The sequence below is a fragment of the Nycticebus coucang genome, chromosome 13, assembly GCF_027406575.1.
Source record: "Nycticebus coucang isolate mNycCou1 chromosome 13, mNycCou1.pri, whole genome shotgun sequence".
In the NCBI taxonomy this organism is placed as follows: Eukaryota; Metazoa; Chordata; class Mammalia; order Primates; family Lorisidae; genus Nycticebus; species Nycticebus coucang.
In genome coordinates, this window is record NC_069792.1 from 51,892,288 (window position 1) to 51,915,695 (window position 23,408).

At 38.7% G+C, this 23,408-nt stretch overlaps 1 protein-coding gene across 1 annotated transcript in view; it reads right to left on the reverse strand.

The window, feature by feature from the left end:
• Positions 1-243: 243 nt before the first annotated feature.
• The window catches only part of LOC128563399 (uncharacterized), a 38,727-nt gene continuing 15,562 nt past the window's right edge, over positions 244-23,408 (reverse strand). Inside the window, exons 5-8 of the mRNA XM_053558681.1 lie at positions 15,003-15,495; positions 1,828-1,906; positions 1,325-1,543; positions 244-508 (exon numbers count right to left, since the gene is read on the reverse strand). Coding sequence (XP_053414656.1) covers positions 321-508; positions 1,325-1,543; positions 1,828-1,906; positions 15,003-15,495 — 979 coding nt within the window. The 3' untranslated portion in view covers positions 244-320. The remainder of the gene's footprint in view (positions 509-1,324; positions 1,544-1,827; positions 1,907-15,002; positions 15,496-23,408) is intronic.

The window sequence follows — 23,408 nt, forward strand, 5'->3', positions numbered from 1 at the left end:
CACAGAAACCACGGGGGTGAACATGCCTGTGGAGGGAGCAGCATCTTTAGGGACTCCCAGGACACCAGTGGCTTGACTTTGAAGTTATTCCATGGCACATCTCATAGGGGGTCAGGACACAGCTGCCAAATGTGACAGTACCATAGTGCTAGCCCAGGGGCTGCAGAAGACAGGAGGCACAAAGCTGCAATCATGATCAGGGCAAGGAAAGGGGAACCTACTCATCTAACAGGGTGGGGACACCTGAAGCCTGCTCCCCCTCACCTCACCCCACCCATGACTTCACAATACCCTCTGTGGCCTCCTCCCAAGGCCGTCACTTACATCCCCATCCCATGTCTGCCCCCTCCCAAGACCATGGCAGGACGTAATGAATCCCTGAAATGTATAGAGCACGTTTCCAAAGGGTCCAAGAAACACAAGGAAGGATTCATCACTTTTTCAGAGTAGAATTCAGCTTCTTTCACTCTTCTGCTTCTCTTTAGGTAACTCTCCAAACCTGGCAAACCTGGAGAGTAGGTGATATATAAGGAAGGTAGGAGCTCAGGGATCATACTGGAGTCCCTTTAGGAGAAACCCTTGTATTATTAAACCCTGATGTCCCCAATTCAGCCAACAAGGTAAAAATGATCAACAGTAATATTAACAGATTCAAGTCTGTGTGGTTTCATTTGTGAAGCACATTACCCACCTGCTGCTCAAAACCACCACATGAAGATAAGACATCAGTGGTTACTTCAAAGAGGAAGCTGAGCACCTCTTTGGGTTAGCACTTTGGTACCATCCACATTTGGCATAAATCAAAGAGCTGTTCAGTCAGGAGACAGAAGTGCTGACTCCAAACCAACCCTTAGTCTTTCCTGGACATCTCCCTTGGCTGTCCATTGGGGATTACCCAGTGCCCAGTTCAGTCACTGGTTCCTACCCACAGATGGGCAGAGCAGAGACACTGAGAAGTGTCTCATTCCTTAATATCTTCCTAGGAGCCTCCCACAGAGGGCTCTGTTTACACAGAGAGACTGTATCTAGCAACTGACATCCTCTGACAGCATGGACCTGGGACCTCACAGGAAGGCTCACCATTGGAGACCTTGGTCAAATACACACAACCTTACCTTTCAATGTTCCACCTTCCTTTCCCCTGTTGGCTCTGCCCTGATGCTACTGAGAGCAAAATGCAAAGAATGGGAGGTGGAGACTCATTTCATTCACACCTCTTCCCCAAGAGCATCAGACATTCATTATCCAAGTATAGAGTGCCTCTCCATTTTAACAAATAGAAAAGTGTTCCTCTTATCCATTTTTAAAGGTATAAAATAATTACCATTTCCTTCTCTGAGAAACTCAAGGAAGGATTTTGTTGTGGAATCTCCACTTAGTGTTCTCAGAAGTCCTCTGCTCAAGGTGGACACCGAACCTGAAATCAACAGTCTCATCTGATCCCTCAGAGGACCCTGTATTCTGGGGATAGAGCTTGGATGGTCTGGACATTGCTCTCCTGAGCAGCTCAACATGAAGGAAGGGTTGGCTGAGTGAGTGATACCTAATATGGGAAAGCGACAATCAAGTGTCACTTACTCAATATACCAATCCAGAATCACAAAGTCCCGTGTTTGGGGATTTATCTTAGAAGCCCCCACCACACCCAGATAGATGTGCTCTGAGCCTAATGTGGAAGCCTTCATCCTCCTGAACCACTAGCCATGCCCAACCTCTCCCCCTGCAGGAGTGATGCTCTATCACTCTGCAAGCTAATCAGACTCATTTACAAATGTAGGACTAGGAATGGGAAACACCAATAGGGAATCTCTCTTGGTTGTTCCTCACCTTTTGGATGTCTGAGTTTTTCCAGAAGGTTGGTGAAAATGCTTTCAACACGAGGTAGCAGAGGTACAAAAGTAACAATCTGAAGCAGAAGCAGAACTCAGTCAGGGCTCAATATGGTTGTTCAGAAAACAGAGACCCTTCTGCACTGTGTGGAGAGTGGGGCTGCCTGAAGCAACTGAATGTTGAGGGTATCCAGCTTGGCTGTAGCCCCAGGCCTGCATCACACAGCACAGGAGAGTCACAAAGGGGTTTTGAGGGTGGGGAGGGGACAACAGGAGGAGGGCAGCCACAGGCCCCCACCCACCATCCCAGCAAATCCTCTGCCCCTGTTAGGACTCCTAGGTCCCTCTGCCCTCCCCTGCCATCCCATTTTACAAGCTCACTCTTTCTTCATACTGTATGTTTGCCTCAGTGAAATGTTCCGTTTGTTTTATCTGTAACCCAGGTATTACCTGAGTCCCCCTTTGCTTTGTACAGCCTTTGACTTAGACCTTCGAAGTCTCAAAGAGCTGGAATTTCTGCTTCTACCCAGACATTTATATTCTCAGGATTACATAGACCCTCAAATCTGTCTTATCTACAGAATTTTTTTTTTTGCCTTACTCTAACCTAGATATAAAACTTAAAATTCTATTGCACTTATTTTAGTCGTATGAATGTTGAATAGAAAATATTTTCACGTCAGCCTTTAGCATTTTCAGAGTAGCTGACTCAAATAAAAATAATAACATAGTATTCAACATTCCAAAACTAAAATAAGTATAAAATAAATGTATGTAATTGAAACTTCAAGTGATATTGGGGGTAAATTTAGAGCACTTATATTTCTGAACTTAGTGTAATTTAAATTGTACAAGGACTCCAGACAAACTCAATACACACACACACACACATACACGCACGCATAAACACACATGCACATGCTTTAATGATGTCCAATATTTTCCAATTCAGGAATCAATTCCCTCTTGTTATGTCAATCGTCCATTCATTATATTGACCATAATTTTTTTCCTAACCGTACCTAAAGAACAAATAGTCCCAGGCATCTACATTAATTTCATTACAAGTCTTTAGCTCCCCCAGCCACGCATAGCTCAGACTCTGATAAACTGTTGACTCCATCAGCCCGTGGTGGCAAGGTAGGACCTAGGAGTGTCAAAGCCTTTGGGCAGAATCTGGTCTTGAGCAGCCTCACCTGAATCTTCCATGGGCCATGTGAACATGACCATTCCTATATTAAGGCTCTTCGTGTCAGGTGTATATACTCCCTATATTCCTCCACCTTTTTCCTTTACCTTCCTTGTAAACTCTTTCTCAGATGATAGCTGTCCTCTGAACTGTCTCCCAACTTCTCATGTCTCTCTGAACCTCTGCAGCCCTTCACTTGCCAAGAGCTTCCACTCTCTCCTCCCTTTGATATGCATCCTCAATCAAGTTTTCATTTCAGAAAGATTTCCTTCTGGAAACTAGGAGAGACAGACATCCGTAGATTTGGGGCTCTGCCCTTGACCTCATAATGCGGTTTTAGCAGTAAGTGCTACATAGTTCAAGGTCTATGCAAATGCAGAGAACTGCCTTTCCTACCCCCAGCATTTGTAACTGCCAAGTGATCTCTGGAAAAATCGGATACTGTGGGACATAACTGCTCCCACACATCGTGTTCCCGGAATTATACTGCCTCACAGATGTGCACTAGTTGGCTAGTGGACATAAAAGTTGGCTAGTCCACATAAAAAGTGGATATAAAAACTAAAATTTCAACAATTGTGGAACTATTGTGCAGTTTATTATACTCATATCACGAAATGTTATACATTTTGTTGTTTTTATACACAGAGTCACTTGCCCGGGCTGGAGTAAAGTGGTACAATCATAGTTCACTGTAACATTAGACTCCTGGGTTCAAGAGATCTTCCTGCCTCAGCCTCCAAACTATCTGGGACAACAGTCATGCATCACCTCTAATTTTTGTAGAGACAGGGTCTTGCTATGTTGACCTGACTGGTTTTGAAGGCATATCCTCAAGCAATTCTTCTGCCTCAGCCTTCCAAGAGATTACAGGCATGAACCAGGTGCACCTGGCCTGGAATATTATATTCAATGAGATAATGAGAATATTTAATTGTTTTCAGTGTATTAACTAAGACACAGAATACAAAATTAGATGAAAAACCCAATATTGTTGTTTATATTACACACACACACAAAGGTAGAAATGAAAATTCTAACCACATGAATGGACATGTTAATTAACTTGATTGTGGTGATTATTTCACAATGAGGGTATACGTCAAAATATCAAGTTATATACCCGAAATACATACAATTTTTACTTCTCAAGTATGCATCAATAAAGCTGGAGAAAATTCAAACTGAGAGACATTTTCCAAAATAAACAACTGATTTTAAAATGGACAAAAGATTTAAATAAATGTATCATAAAGGATGAGATCCAGAAGGTGGAGCAAGATGGCGGCCGAGTAACAGTTTCCTTGCATCTGGGCACCATGAGTCTGGGGAGATAGGACTCCAGGCATCTCTGGCTGGTGGGATCTGCCTATCACCACCCCTGTGAGGACACAGAGAGTCAGTGAGAGACTTCTGGACCCCAAGAGGAGGACTAAACAGTGGAAAAACGACAAGTGGTCGCGTGTGTTCAATCCGTCTAAACCCGCCCGCAACTGTAAGTTCAGTAGCAACGAGACTGAAAACCGGAAAGGCCTTATCTGTGAACTGTTTTGCTGTCTTTGGACTTGGCACTCAGTTGAACTGCCTTGGGGAGAGCCTGAGTAGGAGTGTGGAGAACTTTGGCCATTGTCTAGGGCCCCAGTCTGAGCCGCTGAGGCAGACGGAGCTAACACTGTTTGGCTGTGGGTCACAGGGAGCCATTGTGAGTGATCTGCCCCGGCAAGCTCTGCCCTCAGGGTCGCAGAGCTAGAATCGGGTGGGAGCTGGTAACCAAGTGACTGAGTAGCCTAAGGGTGGGGTCTGAGCCGCCTTGCAGCCCTAACCCTCAGGGGCAGAGTGAGACCGGTTTTGGCACACTAGGTAAGTGGATAGCCACTTCAACAGTGATTCCAGTGACAAGCACTTTCCTGGGAAAGCTTCTGCTCAGCAAGTTTACAAGTTCAAAGTGCCTTTTAAGTGGGCTGAAGAGAGATATAGGGTGTCTACCTGCTGGGGTTTGAGAAATCAGCAGCCTTCAGTCATATAAGAACTGTGATTAACATCGAATACCCCAGAAGACCACGTGTTGCCCAGACAATATTCAATACCATATACATACTGCTTTGTTTTTGGTTGTGTTTTCTTTTTTTTTTTTGGTTTGGTTGTTTTTTTTGTTTATTTTGATGTTGTTGATGTTGTTTTGTTTTTCAATTTCAAACTTTTCCATACAGATCCTTTTTCTTTCTCAATTTTTCGAGTTTAATTATAATTTCCCATTGCTGCCTTTTTCAATAAATAGAACTTCATTTTTGCTAGTGTTGCTACTACTATTCTTTGGTTTTTCACCCAATTTTATCCCGTAAAGTTTTCTGTTTGCTTATTTTGGTTTGATTTATAGCATTTTTGTCTTTCCTCTCTACTTGGTGGAGGTGGGGTATTGTGTCTCATCAGGTTAGCAAGAGCTGCTGACCTCAAGGGAACCACCCAACTGGGCACCCCCAGAAGTGGGGGGCGTTAAGGTTGTGTCAAAGTACCCTACTGTACACCTATATGGCTCTGTCTCCCTCTTTCTGTGCCTCTCTTCTTTTTGTCAATATTCCTCTTACCCACCCCCTCTCCTTTCTCTATTTTTCTTATCACTCAGTCCTCCTTTCTTTCATCCCTTTTTTACTCTCGAAACTTCTCACCCTTCTGGTCCTGTAACCCTTAGTCCACAGGCACGAGAACTTAAAGAGCAAGAGGAAGTAAAAGGAAAATTAGGGCAAGAAAACAGATAAAAGAAATCACTCATGAGGAAGAATCAGCAGAAAACTCCAGGCAACATGAAGAACCAGTCCAGAACAACCCCGCCAAGGGACCATGAGGTAGCTACTGCAGATGATTCCACCTATAAAGAAATGTTAGGAATGACAGAAAGGGAATTTAGAATACACATGTTGAAAACAATGAAAGAAATGATGGAAACAATGAAGGAAACTGCTAATAAAGTGGAAAACACCCAAAAGGAAATCCAAAAAAAGAATCAAATAAGAGATGAATGATATGAAGAATATAAAAAGGAAAGAGCAGAGCTAAAGGAACTGAAACAGTCAATTAGGCAACTTAAAGATGCAATGGAAAGTATCAGCAACAGGTTAGACAATGCAGAAGAAAGAATTTCAGAGGTAGAAGACAAAGTTCTTGAGATAACTCAGATAGTAAAAGAGGCAGAAAAGAAGAGAGAGAAAGCAGAACATTCACTGTCAAAATTATGGGACTTTATGAAGCATTCCAACATACGAGTTATAGGAATCCCAGAAGGGGAAGAAGAATGCCCCAGAGGAATGGAAGCCATACTAGAAAATAGTATAAAAGAAAATTTCCCAAATATCACCAAAGATTCTGACACACTGCTTTCAGAGGGATATCGGACCCCAGGTCGCCTCAACTCTAACCGAGCTTCTCCAAGACACATTGTGATGAACCTGTCCAAAGTCAAGGCAAAAGAAAAGATTCTGCAAGCTGCCAGGAGTAAGTGCCAGTTGACCTACAGGGGAAAATCCATCAGAGTGACCGCAGACTTCTCTAATGAAACTTTCCAAGCAAGAAGACAATGGTCATCTACCTTTAATCTACTTAAACAGAACAATTTTCAGCCCAGAATTCTGTACCCTAATAAGCTAAGCTTCAAAATTGACGGAGAAATCAAATCATTTACGGATATACAAACATTGAGGAAATTTGCCACAACAATACCAGCCCTACAGGAAATACTTCAACCTGTTCTGCACACTGACCACCACAATGGATCAGCAGCAAAGTAAGAACTCAGAAATTAAAGGACAGAACCTAACTCCACACTGATGCAAAAGATAAAACTAAGCAATGGACTCTCACCAAATAAGACGAATAGAATACTACCACACTTAGCAATTATCTCAATAAATGTTAATGGCTTGAATTCCCCACTGAAGAGACATAGATTGGCTGACTGGATTAAAAAACACAAGCCATCCATTTGCTGTCTGCAAGAAACACACCCGGCTTCAAAAGACAAATAAAAGCTCCGAGTCAAGGGTTGGAAGACAATTTTTCAGGCAAATGGAATTCAGAAGAAAAGAGGAGTTGCAATCTTATTTTCAGATACATGTGGATTTAAAGCAACTAAAGTCAAAATAGACAAAGATGGTCACTTTATATTGGTAAAGGGAAAACTACAACAAGAAGACATTTCAATTCTAAATATTTATGCACCCAATTTTAATGCTCCCAGATTCTTGAGGCAGACCTTACTCAGTCTGAGCAATATGATATCTGATAATACCATCATAACAGGGGACTTCAACACTCCTCTTACAGAGCTGGACAGATCCTCTAAACAGAAATTAAACAAAGATATAAGAGATTTAAATGAGACCCTAGAACAACTATGCTTAATAGACGCATATAGAATACTCCACCCCAAAGATAAAGAATATACATTCTTCTCATCACACCATGGAACATTCTCCAAAATTGATCATATACTGGGACACAAAACAAATATCAACAGAATCAAAAGCATTGAAATTTTACCTTGTATCTTTTCAGACCATAAGGCACTAAAGGTGGAACTCAATTCTAACAAAAATGCTCGACCCCACCCAAAGGCATGCAAATTAAACAATCTTCTGTTGAATAACAGATGGGTGCAGGAAGAAATAAAACAGGAAATCACTAACTTCCTTGAGCATAACAACAATGAAGACACAAGCTACCAAAACCTGTGGGATACTGCAAAAGCAGTTTTGAGAGGAAAATTCATCGCTTTACATGCCTACATTCATCAACAATCTCACAGGAGATCTTATGGAATTGGAAAAAGAAGAACAATCTAAGCCTAAACTCAGTAGAAGAAAAGAAATATCCAAAATCAAATCAGAGATCAATGAAATTGAAAACAAAAGAATCATTCAGAAAATTAATGAAACAAGGAGTTGGTTTTTTGAAAAAATAAATAAAATAGATAAACCATTGGCCAGACTAACTAGAAATAGAAAAGTAAAATCTCTAGTAACCTCAATCAGAAACGATAAAGGGGAAATAACAACTGATCCCACAGAGATACAAGAGATCATCTCTGAATACTACCAGAAACTCTATGCCCAGAAATTTGACAATGTCAAGGAAATGGATCAATATTTGGAATCACACCGTCTCCCTAAACTTAGCCAGGAAGAAATAGACCTCCTGAACAGACCAATTTCAAGCACTGAGATCAAAGAAACAATAAAAAAGCTTCCAACTAAAAAATGCCCTGGTCCAGATGGCTTCACTCCAGAATTCTATCAAACCTTCAAGGAAGAGCTTATTCCTGTACTGCAGAAATTATTCCAAAAAACTGAGGAAGAAGGAATCTTCCCCAACACATTTTACGAAGCAAACATCACCCTGATACCAAAACCAGGAAAAGACCCAAACAAAAAGGAGAATTTCAGACCAATCTCACTCACGAATACAGATGCAAAAATTCTCAACAAAATCCTAGCCAATAGATTACAGCTTATCATCAAAAAAGTCATTCATCATGATCAAGTAGGCTTCATCCCAGGGATGCAAGGCTGGTTTAACGTACGCAAGTCCATAAATGTTATCCACCATATTAACAGAGACAAAAATAAAGATCATATGATCCTCTCAATAGATGCAGAAAAAGCATTTGATAAAATCCAGCATCCTTTTCTAATTAGAACACTGAAGAGTATAGGCATAGGTGGCACATTTCTAAAACTGATTGAAGCTATCTATGACAAACCCACAGCCAATATTTTACTGAATGGAGTAAAACTGAAAGCTTTTCCTCTTAGAACTGGAACCAGACAAGGTTGTCCTCTGTCACCTTTACTATTCAACGTAGTGCTGGAAGTTCTAGCCAATACAATTAGGCAAGACAAGGAAATAAAGGGAATCCAAATGGGAGCAGAGGAGGTCAAACTCTCCCTCTTTGCTGACGACATGATCTTATACTTAGAGAACCCCAAAGACTCAACCACAAGACTCCTAGAAGTCATCACAAAATACAGTAATGTTTCAGGATATAAAATCAATGTCCACAAGTCAGTAGCCTTTGTATACACCAATAACAGTCAAGATCAGAAGCTAATTAAGGACACAACTCCCTTCACCATAGTTTCAAAGAAAATGAAATACCTAGGAATATACCTAATGAAGGAGGTGAAGGACCTCTATAAAGAAAACTATGAAATCCTCAGAAAGGAAATAGCAGAGGATATTAACAAATGGAAGAACATACCATGCTCATTGACGGGAAGAATCAACATTGTTAAAATGTCTATACTTCCCAAAGCAATCTACCTATTCAATGCCATTCCTATCAAAACAGCAACATTGTACTTTCTAGATTTGGAAAAAATGATTCTGCATTTTGTATGGAACCGGAAAAAAAACCCGTATAGCTAAGGCAGTTCTTAGTAATAAAAATAAAGCTGGGGGCATCAGCATACCAGATTTTAGTCTGTACTACAAAGCCATAGTGGTCAAGAAAGCATGGTACTGGCACAAAAACAGAGACAGAGACACTTGGAATCGAATTGAAACCAAGAAATGAAACTAACATATTACAACCACCTAATCTTCGATAAACCAAACAAGAACATACCTTGGGGGAAAGACTCTCTATTCAATATATGGTGTTGGGAGAACTGGATGTCTATATGTAAAAGACTGAAACTGGACCCACACATTTCCCCACTCACAAAAATTGATTCAAGATGGATAAAGGACTTAAATTTAAGGCATGAAACAATAAAAATCCTCAAAGAAAGCATAGGAAAAACACTGGAAGATATTGGCCCGGGGAAAGACTTCATGAAGAAGACTGCCATGGCAATTGCAACAACAACAAAAATAAACAAATGGGACTTCATTAAACTGAAAAGCTTCTGTACAGCTAAGGAGACAATAACCAAAGAGACAACCTACACAATGGGAAAGGATATTTGCATATTTTCAATCAGACAAAAGCTTGATAACTAGGATCTATAGAGAACTCAAATTAATCCACATGAAAAAAGCCAACATTCCCATATATCAGTGGGCAAGAGTCATGAATAGAACTTTCTCTAAAGATGACAGACGAATGGCTAACAAACACATGAAAAAAATGTTCATCATCTCTTTATATTAGAGAAATGCAAATCAAAACAACCCTGAAATATCATCTAACCCCAGTGAGAATGGCCCACATCACAAAATCTCAAAACTGCAGATGCTGGCATGGATGTGGAGAGAAGGGAACACTTTTACACTACTGGTGGGACTGCAAACTAGTACAACCTTTCTGGAAGGAAGTATGGAGAAACCTCAAAGCACTCAAGCTAGACCTCCCATTTGATCCTGCAATCCCATTACTGGGCATCTATCCAGAAGGAAAAAAATTCTTTTATCATAAGGACACTTGTTAGTTAGACTGTTTATTGCAGCTCAATTTACAATCGCCAAAATGTGGAAACAGCCTAAATGCCCACCAAACCAGGAATGGATTAACAAGCTGTGGTATATGTATACCATGGAATACTATTCAGCCATTAAAAAAATGGAGACTTTACATCCTTCGTATTAACCTAGATGGAAGTGGAAGACATTATTCTTAGTAAAGCATCACAAGAAGGGAGAAGCATGAATCTATGTACTCAATTATGATATGAGGACAATTAATGACAATTAAGGTTATGGGGGGGAAGCAGAAAGAGGGATCGAGGGAGGGGGGTGGGGACTTGGTGTGTGTCACACTTTATGGGGGCAAAACATGATTGCAAGAGGACTTTACCTAACAATTGCAATCAGTGTAACCTGGCTTATTGTACCCTCAATGAATCCCCAACAATAAAAAAAAAAAAAGGATGAGATCCAAATAATCAACAAGATTATGAAAAGATAAGATGCTCAACCGCATACTCATCAGGGAAGAGGAAATGAAATCTACAATGAGTACCACTGTATACTGCTCATATAGCTAAAATGAAAACACTGACAATATTCAGTGTTGACAAGAAGGCAGAGAAACTGGAAATCTCGTACTTTGCTGGTGGGAATTTATGGTGGTACAACTATTTTGGGAAAATTGTTGGACAGTATCCCTGTACCCTCTAATAGAGCATTTCTAGTGCTAGCTGTATACCCAAGAGAATTGAGTGCAGTGACTACCAAAAGACATGTAAAAAATGTTCATAGCAACTTGACTCATAGCACCTCAAACCAAAAAAACACTAATAATGAAGAATGAAATCAGAATTTGCAGTTTATTTGCATCAAAGACATGAATAGAAATACTTATAAATCCCAATGATCACCTCTCATTTTGTGGCTCATCCTTTAACTCTCCTTATCATGAATTTTGTTGCATAAAGTACTGAATTTTGATAAGTTACAATCTATCATTTGTTATTGTGACTCTGTGTGTGTGTGTGTGTGTGTGTATGTCCTGTGTAAAAATCTTTCATTGAGAGGTGGAGCAAGATGGCCAAATAGAACCCTCCAGGGATGATTGTCCCCCTGCAGGTACACCAAATTGAAACATTATGCACACAGAAAAACACTTTCGTAAGAACCAAACAACAGACAACCAATCACAGTACCTTGTTTTACCATCATAACATGGAAAGAGTCACTGAAGATGGTAGGAAAAGTGGTTTGCTTTGGCCACACAACATCACAAACCTCCACTATCCCCCCATCAGTGTCAGGACAGTGCTGGGTGGGGAGAGAATCTATGTGCTTGGGGAAAGGAGGGCACAGGACTGTGGGACTTCACATTGGAACTCAGGGCCACCCTATCACAGGGGAACGCGACACAGGGCAGAATTCTACTGGCACCCATGAAGGGAGCATGCAGACCAGACCCAGAAGGGAACCTTTCACTGCTGCAGTGGGAACCTGTGTTCCAGCTAGCTCCACCACCAGCTCATGAAAGTGGACCAAGGCCAGGAATAAATGTGAAAGGTAGTCAGGCCACAAGGACTGTGGTCCTTGAGCAAGTCTTAGGCCTGTTCTGAGCTTAGACCTGGTGGACTTGGGGTTTGCATAGCTGGAACACCAACTGTGGTGGCCAAGGGGGTGATCACATCACCCCTGCCTCAACTCTAGGAACTGCAGCTCAGGGAGAAGCTCCTTCTACTTGGCAAAAGGAAAGGGAAGAGTACAGTGAACTCTGTCACACATCTTGGGTACCAGCTCAGCCACCATAAAATAAAGTACCACACAGACGCCTGAAGTCCCTGATTGCAGGCCTTAGCTCCTAGATGACATTACTAGACTTAACCCTGGACCACAAGGGAACGTGCCTCCCTGAAGGGAAGGACCCAGCCCTGGCAGGATTCACCACCTATTGACTAAAGAGCGCTTAGGCCTTAAATAAACACCAGCAGTCTCCAGGCCACATAGTCTTTTGTGACCAGAGCAGTGGTGGCTGTGGGAAGAGCTTGCATCATCACTCCCCCAACTCCAGGCAGCACAGCATGGAGAATGAGACTCTTATGTGGAGGAAAGTGAAGGAAGAGAGTGAGATGGTGTTCCAGGGAATTCTCCTCTGCCTTACCCAGGCCCATCAAGGTGGTATCACCAGTAGGCAGCAGGAGTCATGGTGTTACTGATCTTCGTTCGCCCCCTAGTGCTGACATGGCTGCAATGACCAAAGACTTAGATTGCGACACTCAAATCCCTCTGACTACCAAAAGCATGGGTACCAAAGAATGGGTACAAATGCCCAGACTGCTAAGATTAGATTAAATACCTAACTATTCAAAGCCTAGACACCAACAGACATCCACAAGCATCAAGAACATCCAAGAAAACACGATCTCACCAAATGAACTAAATAATTGACACCAGTGACCAATCCCAATGTATATCTTGGTATACGTCAAGGTCATGAAGATATTATCTTATGATTTCTTCCAGAAGTATTACATCTTACCTTTTATATTTACCTCTATGATCCATCTTAGATTTTATTGTGTGTGTTCAGTGCCATGTTAGAAGGAGATGGTTTTTTCCCTACAGATGTTCAATTATTTGAATTGTTTTCCTCCACTGAATTGTCATGAAAGTTTTATCAATTAAATCAACAAACTGAGTGGAGAGGGGACTGATTTCTGGACTTTTCGTCTATTAGTCCTCACCGCTTTAATTAATACTACTCTGTTTGAATTAATACCACACTACTTTAAATGAAAAAATCTTAACTTTAATTCTTCAAATCTGGTGTCATCTGGTTTACCAACTCTGCTCTTCTTCTCAAAGATTGAGCTTTTGATTGGGTTGTATTGACTCTATAGTTCAATCCAGCAATAAATGACATTGTAATAATTTTCAATATATTTACTCAATTTATAAATACCCTATACCTCTCCATTCTTTAGAGTCTTAAAATTTCTCTCTGCATTTTTTCTTTTTCGGTTTTCAGTATGAAAAATCTTTATATCTTCTGTTAGATCTTACCTAAATGATGTTTTTTGCTATTTTTATTTCTTTTATTTCATTTTTAAAGTGTTTATAATTATATATAGAAATATTAAGATTTTGCATGTAGACAACTTTTTCAGATTCACTTATTAATTCTAGTACTTTGCTTGCAGATTCCTCAGGGTAAACAATTATGTCCTTTGTGATTAATAACACTTTCAATTATTCTTTCCTTCTCCAATATTAATACCTCTAACTTCTTTTTCTTATTATTTAATGTTGAGAATTCATTGAGGGTACATTGATTGCATATTAGGTAAAGTCCTTCTTACAATCATCTCTTGCCACCAAAAGTTGTGACACACACCAAGACCCCACCACTCCCTCCTTTCCTCTCTCTGCTTTTCCTTTTCCCCACCTCTAACTTATTTTTCATGCCTTGTGGAAGTGTGAAGAAAAAGGTCAAATTTATGAGGTGTTTCTCTTTCTGACCCCAGAAAGAAAGTGTTCAATGTTTTACCATTAAGAATGAATTAGCTGAAGGATTTTTATAGATACTCTTTATCAGATTAAGAAAGTTTCTTTTTATTTTCTAACTTGCTGAGCATTTTGGTCATGACTGATTACTTAATTTTATCAACTGTCTTTTCTACCTCCATTGAGATAATTAGATTTTCTCATTTATTTTGGTAATGTGGTAAATTGATTAATTTTCTAAAACACACTAATTCCCAGAAAAAACCCACATTGGTCACCAAATTCCAGTTCTGTTAGTTATTCTTGTGTTACAACCACCCCAACTGTCACGGGCCTACAGAGGATAGACATGATGTACGTTTTCAAGGATAATCATAAAGTCTTTCTTGAATCGTTGACTGCAGGGTGCTTTGCTCAGGCTCTCCTAGGCTGGGGGTTATGGTTAAAGGGGAGTGGAGAATATGCACATAAGTTCTTATAATGTTTCCATTTCTCTTTGGTCTCCTTTGGTCACAGAATACAAGAGGAGTTCTAATACTTCAAACTCATTTACAGGGGCCACCATTGAGTTCAGGTCTCAGTCAGCAGGTCTAACTGACTATTGTTGCTTCTCCAGAGCACTTGAACTTACATAATAAATCCCAGATTCTGGGCGAGTACACCCATGTAAATAAATCTGTACTGATGGCCTTATATTTTATCCCACTTCATTTTACAACTTTTATAATCTTCTCTTCTTTAGTCTTGTGACTCTCAGGAGATTGGCTACAAGCTCTAGCCCTGCCTGGCTACAGCTATGAGGGATTAAGTCAGGGACATTTACAATGTGCCTTTCATGGGGAACTTCTTTAACTGGGTGAAAGGACCAACGCCTACTTATCTAACCTGTAACCAGTATGACTCTCACAGGAAACTTATATTCCCAGAGGCCCTTGTGGCTCTGCCTTGTGTTAAGTTTATTCCTGTCAAGAAAACCACTCTCCCCAAATATGCAAAGAATAACTTGTACACTTTTTCCTTCCAACACTTGTTGATGGACTTTGCAGAAATAAAGTTTCAAAATAAAAAAAAAAGAAAAGAAAACTTACACTCTCTAGGAGAGCCTTTGCCAGGATAAAAGGGCAGGGCTCTCCCTGGTCCTGTCGACGGGAGTCGTGGCCGGAGGGCCGGCTCCACAGAAGTCCTCCAGAGACCAACAGCCGGGCGGCTGCCGTCAGCTCTAGGGCCGGGGTCTCCACGGAAGGACCGCGGGTGGGCTCAGACTCCGGCGGAGCGCGGTCCGGGCGGGAGGGAAGCGGCTGGCGCGGGGGGACGGGAGGTAGGCCGCCATGAGGAGGCGGAGCCGCCTCGCGGTCCCCTGCGCTCCTCCTCCCTCGTGGCCGCACGCCCCTGCCAGGCGGCCTTTCCTCTCCGCCGGGACTGCTTCTGCAGCTTGTAGCCCAGCTACCGGAGGAAACGGAAGAACCCGCATGCCATGGAGGGGAACCAGGATGAGGCGGAGAAATGTGTGGAGCTCCCCGGGAGGCCCCGCACTTCCTGCGGAATCCGAGAAGCTCCACCCACTGCCCTCCGGCACACGCACTATTGGAAATAATTATGAAAAATGGAAGCACAGCTGGAAATAGGCTCCTTGAGGAAAACCATCAGGAGGTGATGATCAAAGCAAGCCTAATTGCACAAAGGACAGCACATCTGGTAGTGGTGAAGGTGGAAAAGGCCATACCAAAGACAATAGATGGAGTTCTCAGCATGAACAAATGTAAGAATTACTATGAAGTACTTGGAGTTACCAAAATGCTGGTGATGTAGATTTTAAAAAAGCTTATAGAAAGCTTGCTTTGAAGTTTCATCCAGACAAAAACCATGCACCTGGAGCAACAGATGCTTTTAAAAAGACTGGAAACGCTTATGATGTTTTAAGCAATCCAGAAAAAGAAAACAATAGGACTTCACAGGCAATGAAGAACAAGCTTGTAATCACCCAAACAATGGGAGATTTAATTTCCATAGAGGTTGTCAAGCTGATAGAACTCCAGAAGACTTGTTTAATATATTTTTTGGTGGTAGATTTCCTTCAGGTAGTGTACATTCAGTATCAAATGGACGGGCTGGTTACAGCCATTAACATCAACATAGTGGCCATGAAAGAGAGGAAGAAAGAGGAGATGGAGGGTTTTCTGTGTTTATCCAGCTGATGCCCATTATTGTATTGATCCTCGTGTCATTATTAAGCCAATTGATGGTCTCTAATCCTCATTATTCCTTATATCCCAGATCTGAATCAGAGCAAACCATTAAAATGCAGACAGAAAATTGGGGTGTTGTTTATTATGTCAATAAGGACTTTAAAAATGAATATAAAGGAATGTTATTATAGAAGGTACACCATGGAATATTATGCAGCCTTAAAGAAAGTTGAAGACTTTACCTCTTTCATGTTTACATGGATGGAGCTGGAACATATCCTTCTTAGCAAAGTATCTCAAGAATGGAAGAAAAAGTATCCAGTTCCTCAAGTGTCCATGTACTCAGCCCTACTATGAAACTAATTTATAGCTTTCATATGAAAGCTATAATCCAAATCTAGCCTAAGAATATGGGGAAAGGGGAGAGGGAGGGTATAGGCGAGGATGGGTGGAAGGAGGGTAGTTGGTCGGACCACACCTATGGTGCATTTTACATGGGAACATGTGAAACTTACTAAATGTAGAATATAAATGTCTTAAAACAATAACTAAGAAAATGCCAGGAAGGCTATGTCAACCAGTGTGATGAAAATATTTAAATTGTATATAAAACCAGTGCATGGTACTCCATGATTGCATTTATGTACACACCTCTGATTTAATAATAATAATAAAACTATTGATACATTCCCTTTAAGTTAGAGGAATACATAGCAATGGAGACATGGCATAGAAGTAAAGAACATGGCAAATAAATTTAAAGAATAAAAATAGTTAAGATTAAAAAAAAGAAGGTAGAAAACAATGTAGTAGAAGACTATGTGACTAAAATTCGAAATAATTGCTGGAAAGAAAGACAACAAAAAAACAAGATATGCAGTATGCAGCAAAAGCGTACCGTGAAGATCTTCTCCAAAGGAAGACGGATGCCTTGAGCATGGACAACTGAAAGGAATTAGAGTGGCTGACCAGTCTTTATAAAGAAGAATGAACTGGAATTTTTATGTATACCTTTTTTGTTTTTTCTGTAAGTTTAGTATCATCATGAGAGATGAAGAAAAAGATTTGATATGAAAAACTAATCTGACCTGTTAGTTCCCAAATCTTGGACGGTTTATGACCCACTGGCTCCTTTAAATAGATAGAATTGACAACTAAAATTAATATTTTAATTATGTTTCTGCAATTATTTTCATTTTTCAAGCTTATATGATTCCTAACTAAAAATGTCTGGAGAGAAGATTGTCACAGCTGTAGCAATTTCCAGTTTTAGTGATTCTCCGTGTTTCCTTTGTCATGTAAATATTTATGGAATGATCATTTTGTGTACATAAAGATTATTGCCTTTTTATTTAAATTCTTTAATGTTTAGCTACATGAGACACTTCAGTTTAAATTGATGGAATAAATGTTACATGACACAATTACATTTTTCTTGTCATGGTGTCAAATATGTGGAATTTAAACCATGAAACTTTTTCAAAAATAAAAAAAACTATTTAACTTTATGTAAAATCTTATAGCATTATAAGCTTAGAGGAAATTGATATTTTTATTGTTGCCATTATATTCCAAAATATATATTGAGATAAATGAACTGGTGTAGAGACTCAGTTTACTATTTAATTTTATGTACATGCATAGAAATGAAAAGCTATAGTGGTAGATTTTAAGAGAAATATGAGGAAATGGCTATACATATTAAATTAAAAGGTCTTCAACAGTAAAGTGCTAACTGTAAATCCTATAAATAACCTATAAATCCTCAGTCTTTTGAGTTGCCATTTGCAACTTTAGTAAACAAAAGGCTCCCAAATGTTCATGTATATTTCTTTAAAGGCTGCTAAAATTTATTCTTTATAGAGGACCACCTATTTTTCTCCCCATGGAAATTGCAGTTTGTTAGTCATCATTTAAGCAGGATTCAAAAGTAAATGGATTTTTATTTTACAAGTAAGTAATAAGATTTATTACTAAAATACAGCTTTGTGCCTTTAACCCTATGTCAACTTTTAAACATATAAGTAGATTACAGTACACTTACTGGATCAGAGCATGATCTGTTTGGCCACATGCAACACTAAACAGAAGTACAGCAGCAGGTAGAATAGTGATTTAAAGCAAGTCATCCTTAAAAATTCTGAGTTAAAAATCTATTCACCATTGAATAATTTTATTAATCCTATGGGAATAAGCTCCTTGTGATTAAATCAATAATAAAACTAGAAAAAAAACAAGCTAGAAATTGAAGTTTTTGGTGCCTATGTATTGGACATAAAAGTTTTGATTTCTTGTCTTCTGCATTTAACAATTGTAATACTTTAATGATTTTACTTCATACTCAATTAATGGAACATGAACATATCTTTGGTGGATTTGTGGTAGCAAGAAAATGCTGGGTAGTGGCTTTTTCCTTCAGTTTAAAGAGTTTTCTCTGAATTTCATTAATTTATGCCATCTGTTGAATAAAACTGCTGAAATGATCTCTTAAAAATCCTCTCTTAGAACCCCTTTTCCAGGTAAATCAGTAGAAATTCCTGATTGAATTAGGAGGTTAAAGTAAGCAACATGCTATATTAGGAAAACTGGACACCTTAACCAACTTGTTTATGGAAATCTGACCTTTAAGAGTAAATATCAGTACTGAAAAGAAAATCCAATTTTAAATATTTTCTTGAACCCATAGAGTAAGTTAAAAAAAAAATAGCATAGCATTCTTAGAAATTTTGAAAGTTCATATATATCAGAAACTTCATAAAATTTTAAATGAAAATTTCCACTATTCATTTTTCCAGTTTTAATGGAAAATTTACATTATTATGGTTGATAATTATGCCAACTTACCTTTTTGTTGCCTAGGTTCTTAATTTCACCTTTAAGGGGATCAGTGAAGTTAGTTACCTAGTAAAGTAATATAAAGTGTATATCATAAAGTCATACATGACTTTTGCACAGTATTATATTTCATTTATATTGCTGGATTCCGTTACATTTCATAATATGCTAGGGAAATCATGATTAATAAATAAAATTTTCAAACAACTATGTTATGTGGTTGAGTGCCTGACCACAACAGCCACAAAAATGTTAAGTAAAAGTTGAGTCCTTGATGTCACCTGTACCTGTGTAAAGGACTAACAAATGTCTAAGACTTTTGGGTTAACTTTACCAAGTAAGAAGACTAGATATCTTGAGATGTAAGATGTTCATGTTTACTATTCTTTTCTAATAAAAATCTCAATATTTTCCATCTTATTTTTAGCTACATGAGTGTAGCAATTTCATTGCATCATTTAATCAGCACCTATAAATCCTCAGTCTTTTGAGTTTGGTTTTACTATTTTCTCTAACTGGGATTTGGAAGTTCTGTTTTACTAGTTTGTCTAACTGGTATAAGTTTGGCAGAGTTATATTAATTAATGCTTTACATTTTTATCTCTTTTTATACAAATACATATATGTATACAAACATTATTGTCCTTCTGAGGGTTTGTGGGGAAAAGAAATAGTACCTTTTCTCCTTTTGATTCCTTAGTTCCTGAATAGATTAGTGCTAGTCATTTAGTCATTTCTAAGTTTCAGAATTTATTTTGATCAAATAAAAAAATGAATTCTCAGCAATGAAAAATGTGCATTTAGTATCAATTGAGGAGGTAAAAATAATATATATGTTGGAAACAGATTACACTTGAATGCTTAAGTACATATTTGTTTCATAATCTCTACCTGCTTATTTATGATTTACAAAGATTTGCTGAAGAAAAGTGATGTCCTTAAGGCATATATATGCCATTGCAATCAACTACTCTGCTTTTCTGTCAGCTCAGGTGTTCACAGGAGCAGGAATGTGGAATGCCAGCCTTTCACTTTAATCGCACTTTTATGCTTAATTTTCTTTCTACTAAATCTTCATTTATACTAGTATGTAAAATAGTTACTGAAATGATTAATCTTTGGATTTCCACTTGTAATTTAAAAAAATATAGACACGTGACATGCTAATGTTATTTAATGTATTCCAACATATTTCATTAAAAAAAAAAATCTCTCACCTGTGTTAAGGCAGTGAAATATTTCTTGATGTTAGGACCAAATGAACTGTCTTTACAGTAAAACAAGTTTTATGTCAGAGGACCAACTGGTTAAAAGAAGAAAATTTGTGCCTTTACTTAGCTTCCCCATTCCCATTCGAAGCTTGGGTTCAGTACTACCCATATCACTATCCATCTTCATACTGAGCGAAGTAAACTGAAAGGAAGTTCATATTTTTTTTCTTATCTAAACAAAAAAGCTAATGAAATGGAAAAATAAATATGAGTTTTAATCTTCATTACATAGCTGAAAACCTTGTCTATTGTCCATGTTGGATTACTAACTAGTAAAAAATTCATAAACTTCTTTATAAGCCAATGGAAAAAAAGAGTAGTCTGGCAGTAACTTCTAAAATGTTTTTAAATTTTAATTTTCAATTATAAAGAAAAAATAGATAGAATGAGGCTTTTCAAGGAATTCTTGCACATTTCTCCAATAATCTGGCAGGCACAGTCTTAGAACTCAGGCTTTCTTTTTTTTTTCATTACTATTAAATACTTTCATATGAATAAAAACATTTTTCCTCGAAACATTAATTAAAAACATACTCCTTATATTAAGAATTATATACCACAATTTTGTAAACTCCCTATGTGTAACTCTTTCCTGTTGATATGCGATTCCTCTTCATTTAATTTGATTATCTGCTGGTGTTGGCGCCAATAGATTTGTGAATATCCTGTGGATGAGTCCATGTATAGGTGTATATATATAAATTTTTTCCAGCTAATACCTCAAATGTGTGATTGTTTCCTATATACCACACTGTGTTTGCACAGAGCAGGGCTTCCGTTAACAATGGGTATTTTTATTTCTAACTTTGAAAATCAGTTCACTGAATTTCATTGGTGTGAATTTTTTCTGTTCATCTTTTTCATGACTGAATGTAGATTCCTATTGAAAGGCCTATATATATTTTTTTTTCATATGTTTATAGATCGTGCATTTGTCTTCTTTAGAGAAGTTTCTCTTCAAGTGCCTTGCCCAACCTGAGGTGGGATCACTTGTTCTTTTCTTTTCTTTTTTCTTTTTTTTTTTTTTTTTTTGTAGAGACAGAGTTTCACTTTATGGGCCTAGGTAGAGTGCCATGGCATCACACAGCTCACAGCAACCTCCAACTTCTGGGCTTAAGCGATTCTCTTGCCTCAGCCTCCCAAGTAGCTGGGACTACAGGTGCCCGCCACAACACCCGGCTATTTTTTTTGTTGCATTTTGGCCGGGGCCAGGTTTGAACCCGCCACCCTCAGCACCTTACCAACTGAGCCACAGGTGGTACTTGTTCTTGTTCTTGCTAATACATTTGACTTCCCTGTGGATTCTGGTTATTAAACCTTTATCGGAGGTGTAACCTGCAAATATTTTCTCCAATTCTGAGGGCTGTCTGCTGGCTTTACTTTCTATGTTCTTGGCTGTGCAGAAGTTTTTTAGTTTGATCAGGTCCCAGTAATGTATTTTTGATACTGCTTCAATTGCCTGGGGAGTCCTCCTCATAAAATATTCACCCAGGCTGATTCTTTCAAGAGTTTTCCCTGCACTTTCTTCAAGTATTTTTATAGTTTCATGTCTTAAGTTTAAATCTTTCGTCCAGTGAGAGTCTATCTTAGTTAATGGTGAAGGATGTGGGTCCAGTTTCAGTCTTTTACAGATCCCCAGCCAGTTCACCCAGCACCATTTGTTAAATAGGGAATCTTTTCATCCTTAATCATCAGAGAAATGCAAATCAAAACTACTTTAAGATATCACCTAACCCCAGTAAGAGTAGCCCACTTAACAAAATCCCAAAACCAGAGATGTTTGCGTGGATGTGGGGGAAAGGGCACACTCCTAGACTGCTGGTGGGAATGCACACTGATACCTTCCTCCTGGAAGGATATTAGGAGAATACTTAGGGACCTAGAAACAGACCTGCCATTCGATCCTATAATTCCTTTACTAGGTTTATACCCAGAAGACCAGAAATCACAATATAACAAAGACATCTTTACCAGAATGTTTATTCAGCCCAATTCACAAATGCTAAGTCATGGAAGAAGCCCAAGTGCCCATCGACCCACGAATGGACTAGCAAATTGTGGTACATGTATACCATGGAATATTATTCAGCCTTAAAGAAAGATGGAGACTTTATCTCTTTCATGTTTACATGGATGGAGTTGGAACATATTCTTCTTAGCAAAGTATCTCAGGAATGGAAGAAAAATATCCAATGTACTCAGCCCTACTATGAAGCTAAATTCTAGCTTTCACATGAAGGCTATAACCCAAATACAGCACATGACTATATGGAAAGGGCCAAGGAAAAGGAAGGGAGGGGGGAAGGTAGGGTGGAGGGAAAATAATGGGTGGGGCCACATCTATGGTGCATCTTAGAATGGGTACAGGCGAAACTTACTAACTGCGGAATACAATTGTCTACATACAATAACTAAGAAAATGCCATGAAGGCTACTTTGAACAGTTTGATGAGAATATTTCAGACTGTATATGAAACCAACACATTGTACCCCTTGATTGCACTAATGTACACAGCTATGATTTAACAATAAAAAAAAGAAATAAAAAAATAAAGGCCTATATTTCAAATATATATTAATTTTATCTTTCAATATCTAGGAATCTGGAAATATACACAGGTAAGAAGTATTTCTTAAAATGTCTTAGTTTAATAAGTTATTAAAAATTGCGATGACTGGTTGCCAAGACGTCTAGTAACTGCATAGCGGATGACACCTGGCGTGAATGTAATTCTCATTCACTTTGGCACCAGGTTCTGTGCATTTCAGTCTGATATTCTACTTTGCCATTTAAGTACAGCACTAAAATAATAGAAATTTTTCATGACATTGCAGGGTTTCAGTCATTAGTTTCAAAATAAATTGCTTTTGAATTGTAGGACTATACCAATGAGGAGAAGCACACGTAAATGATGTTTTTGTTGTGTTAATGCCAAATGGGTGGTCTGTGACTTAGAAGTTAGACCTGGTTTTTGAAATGTTTTGAGATAGAGAGGGCTAAACGCTCTGATGGCAAATAGCAAATTTTTTTTTTATTTTTGACCAGTTTTTATAGCCAGTCTTGTACGTCCTGCACGTACACACTATTAATCTCAAATTACACAGTGACCTTAAGGTTACAATGTAAAACTAAATTAACTTTCCCTTAGTGTGCATGTCTATGATAAAACTATTGCTGCTACACATTCTTCTAAAACTTGTA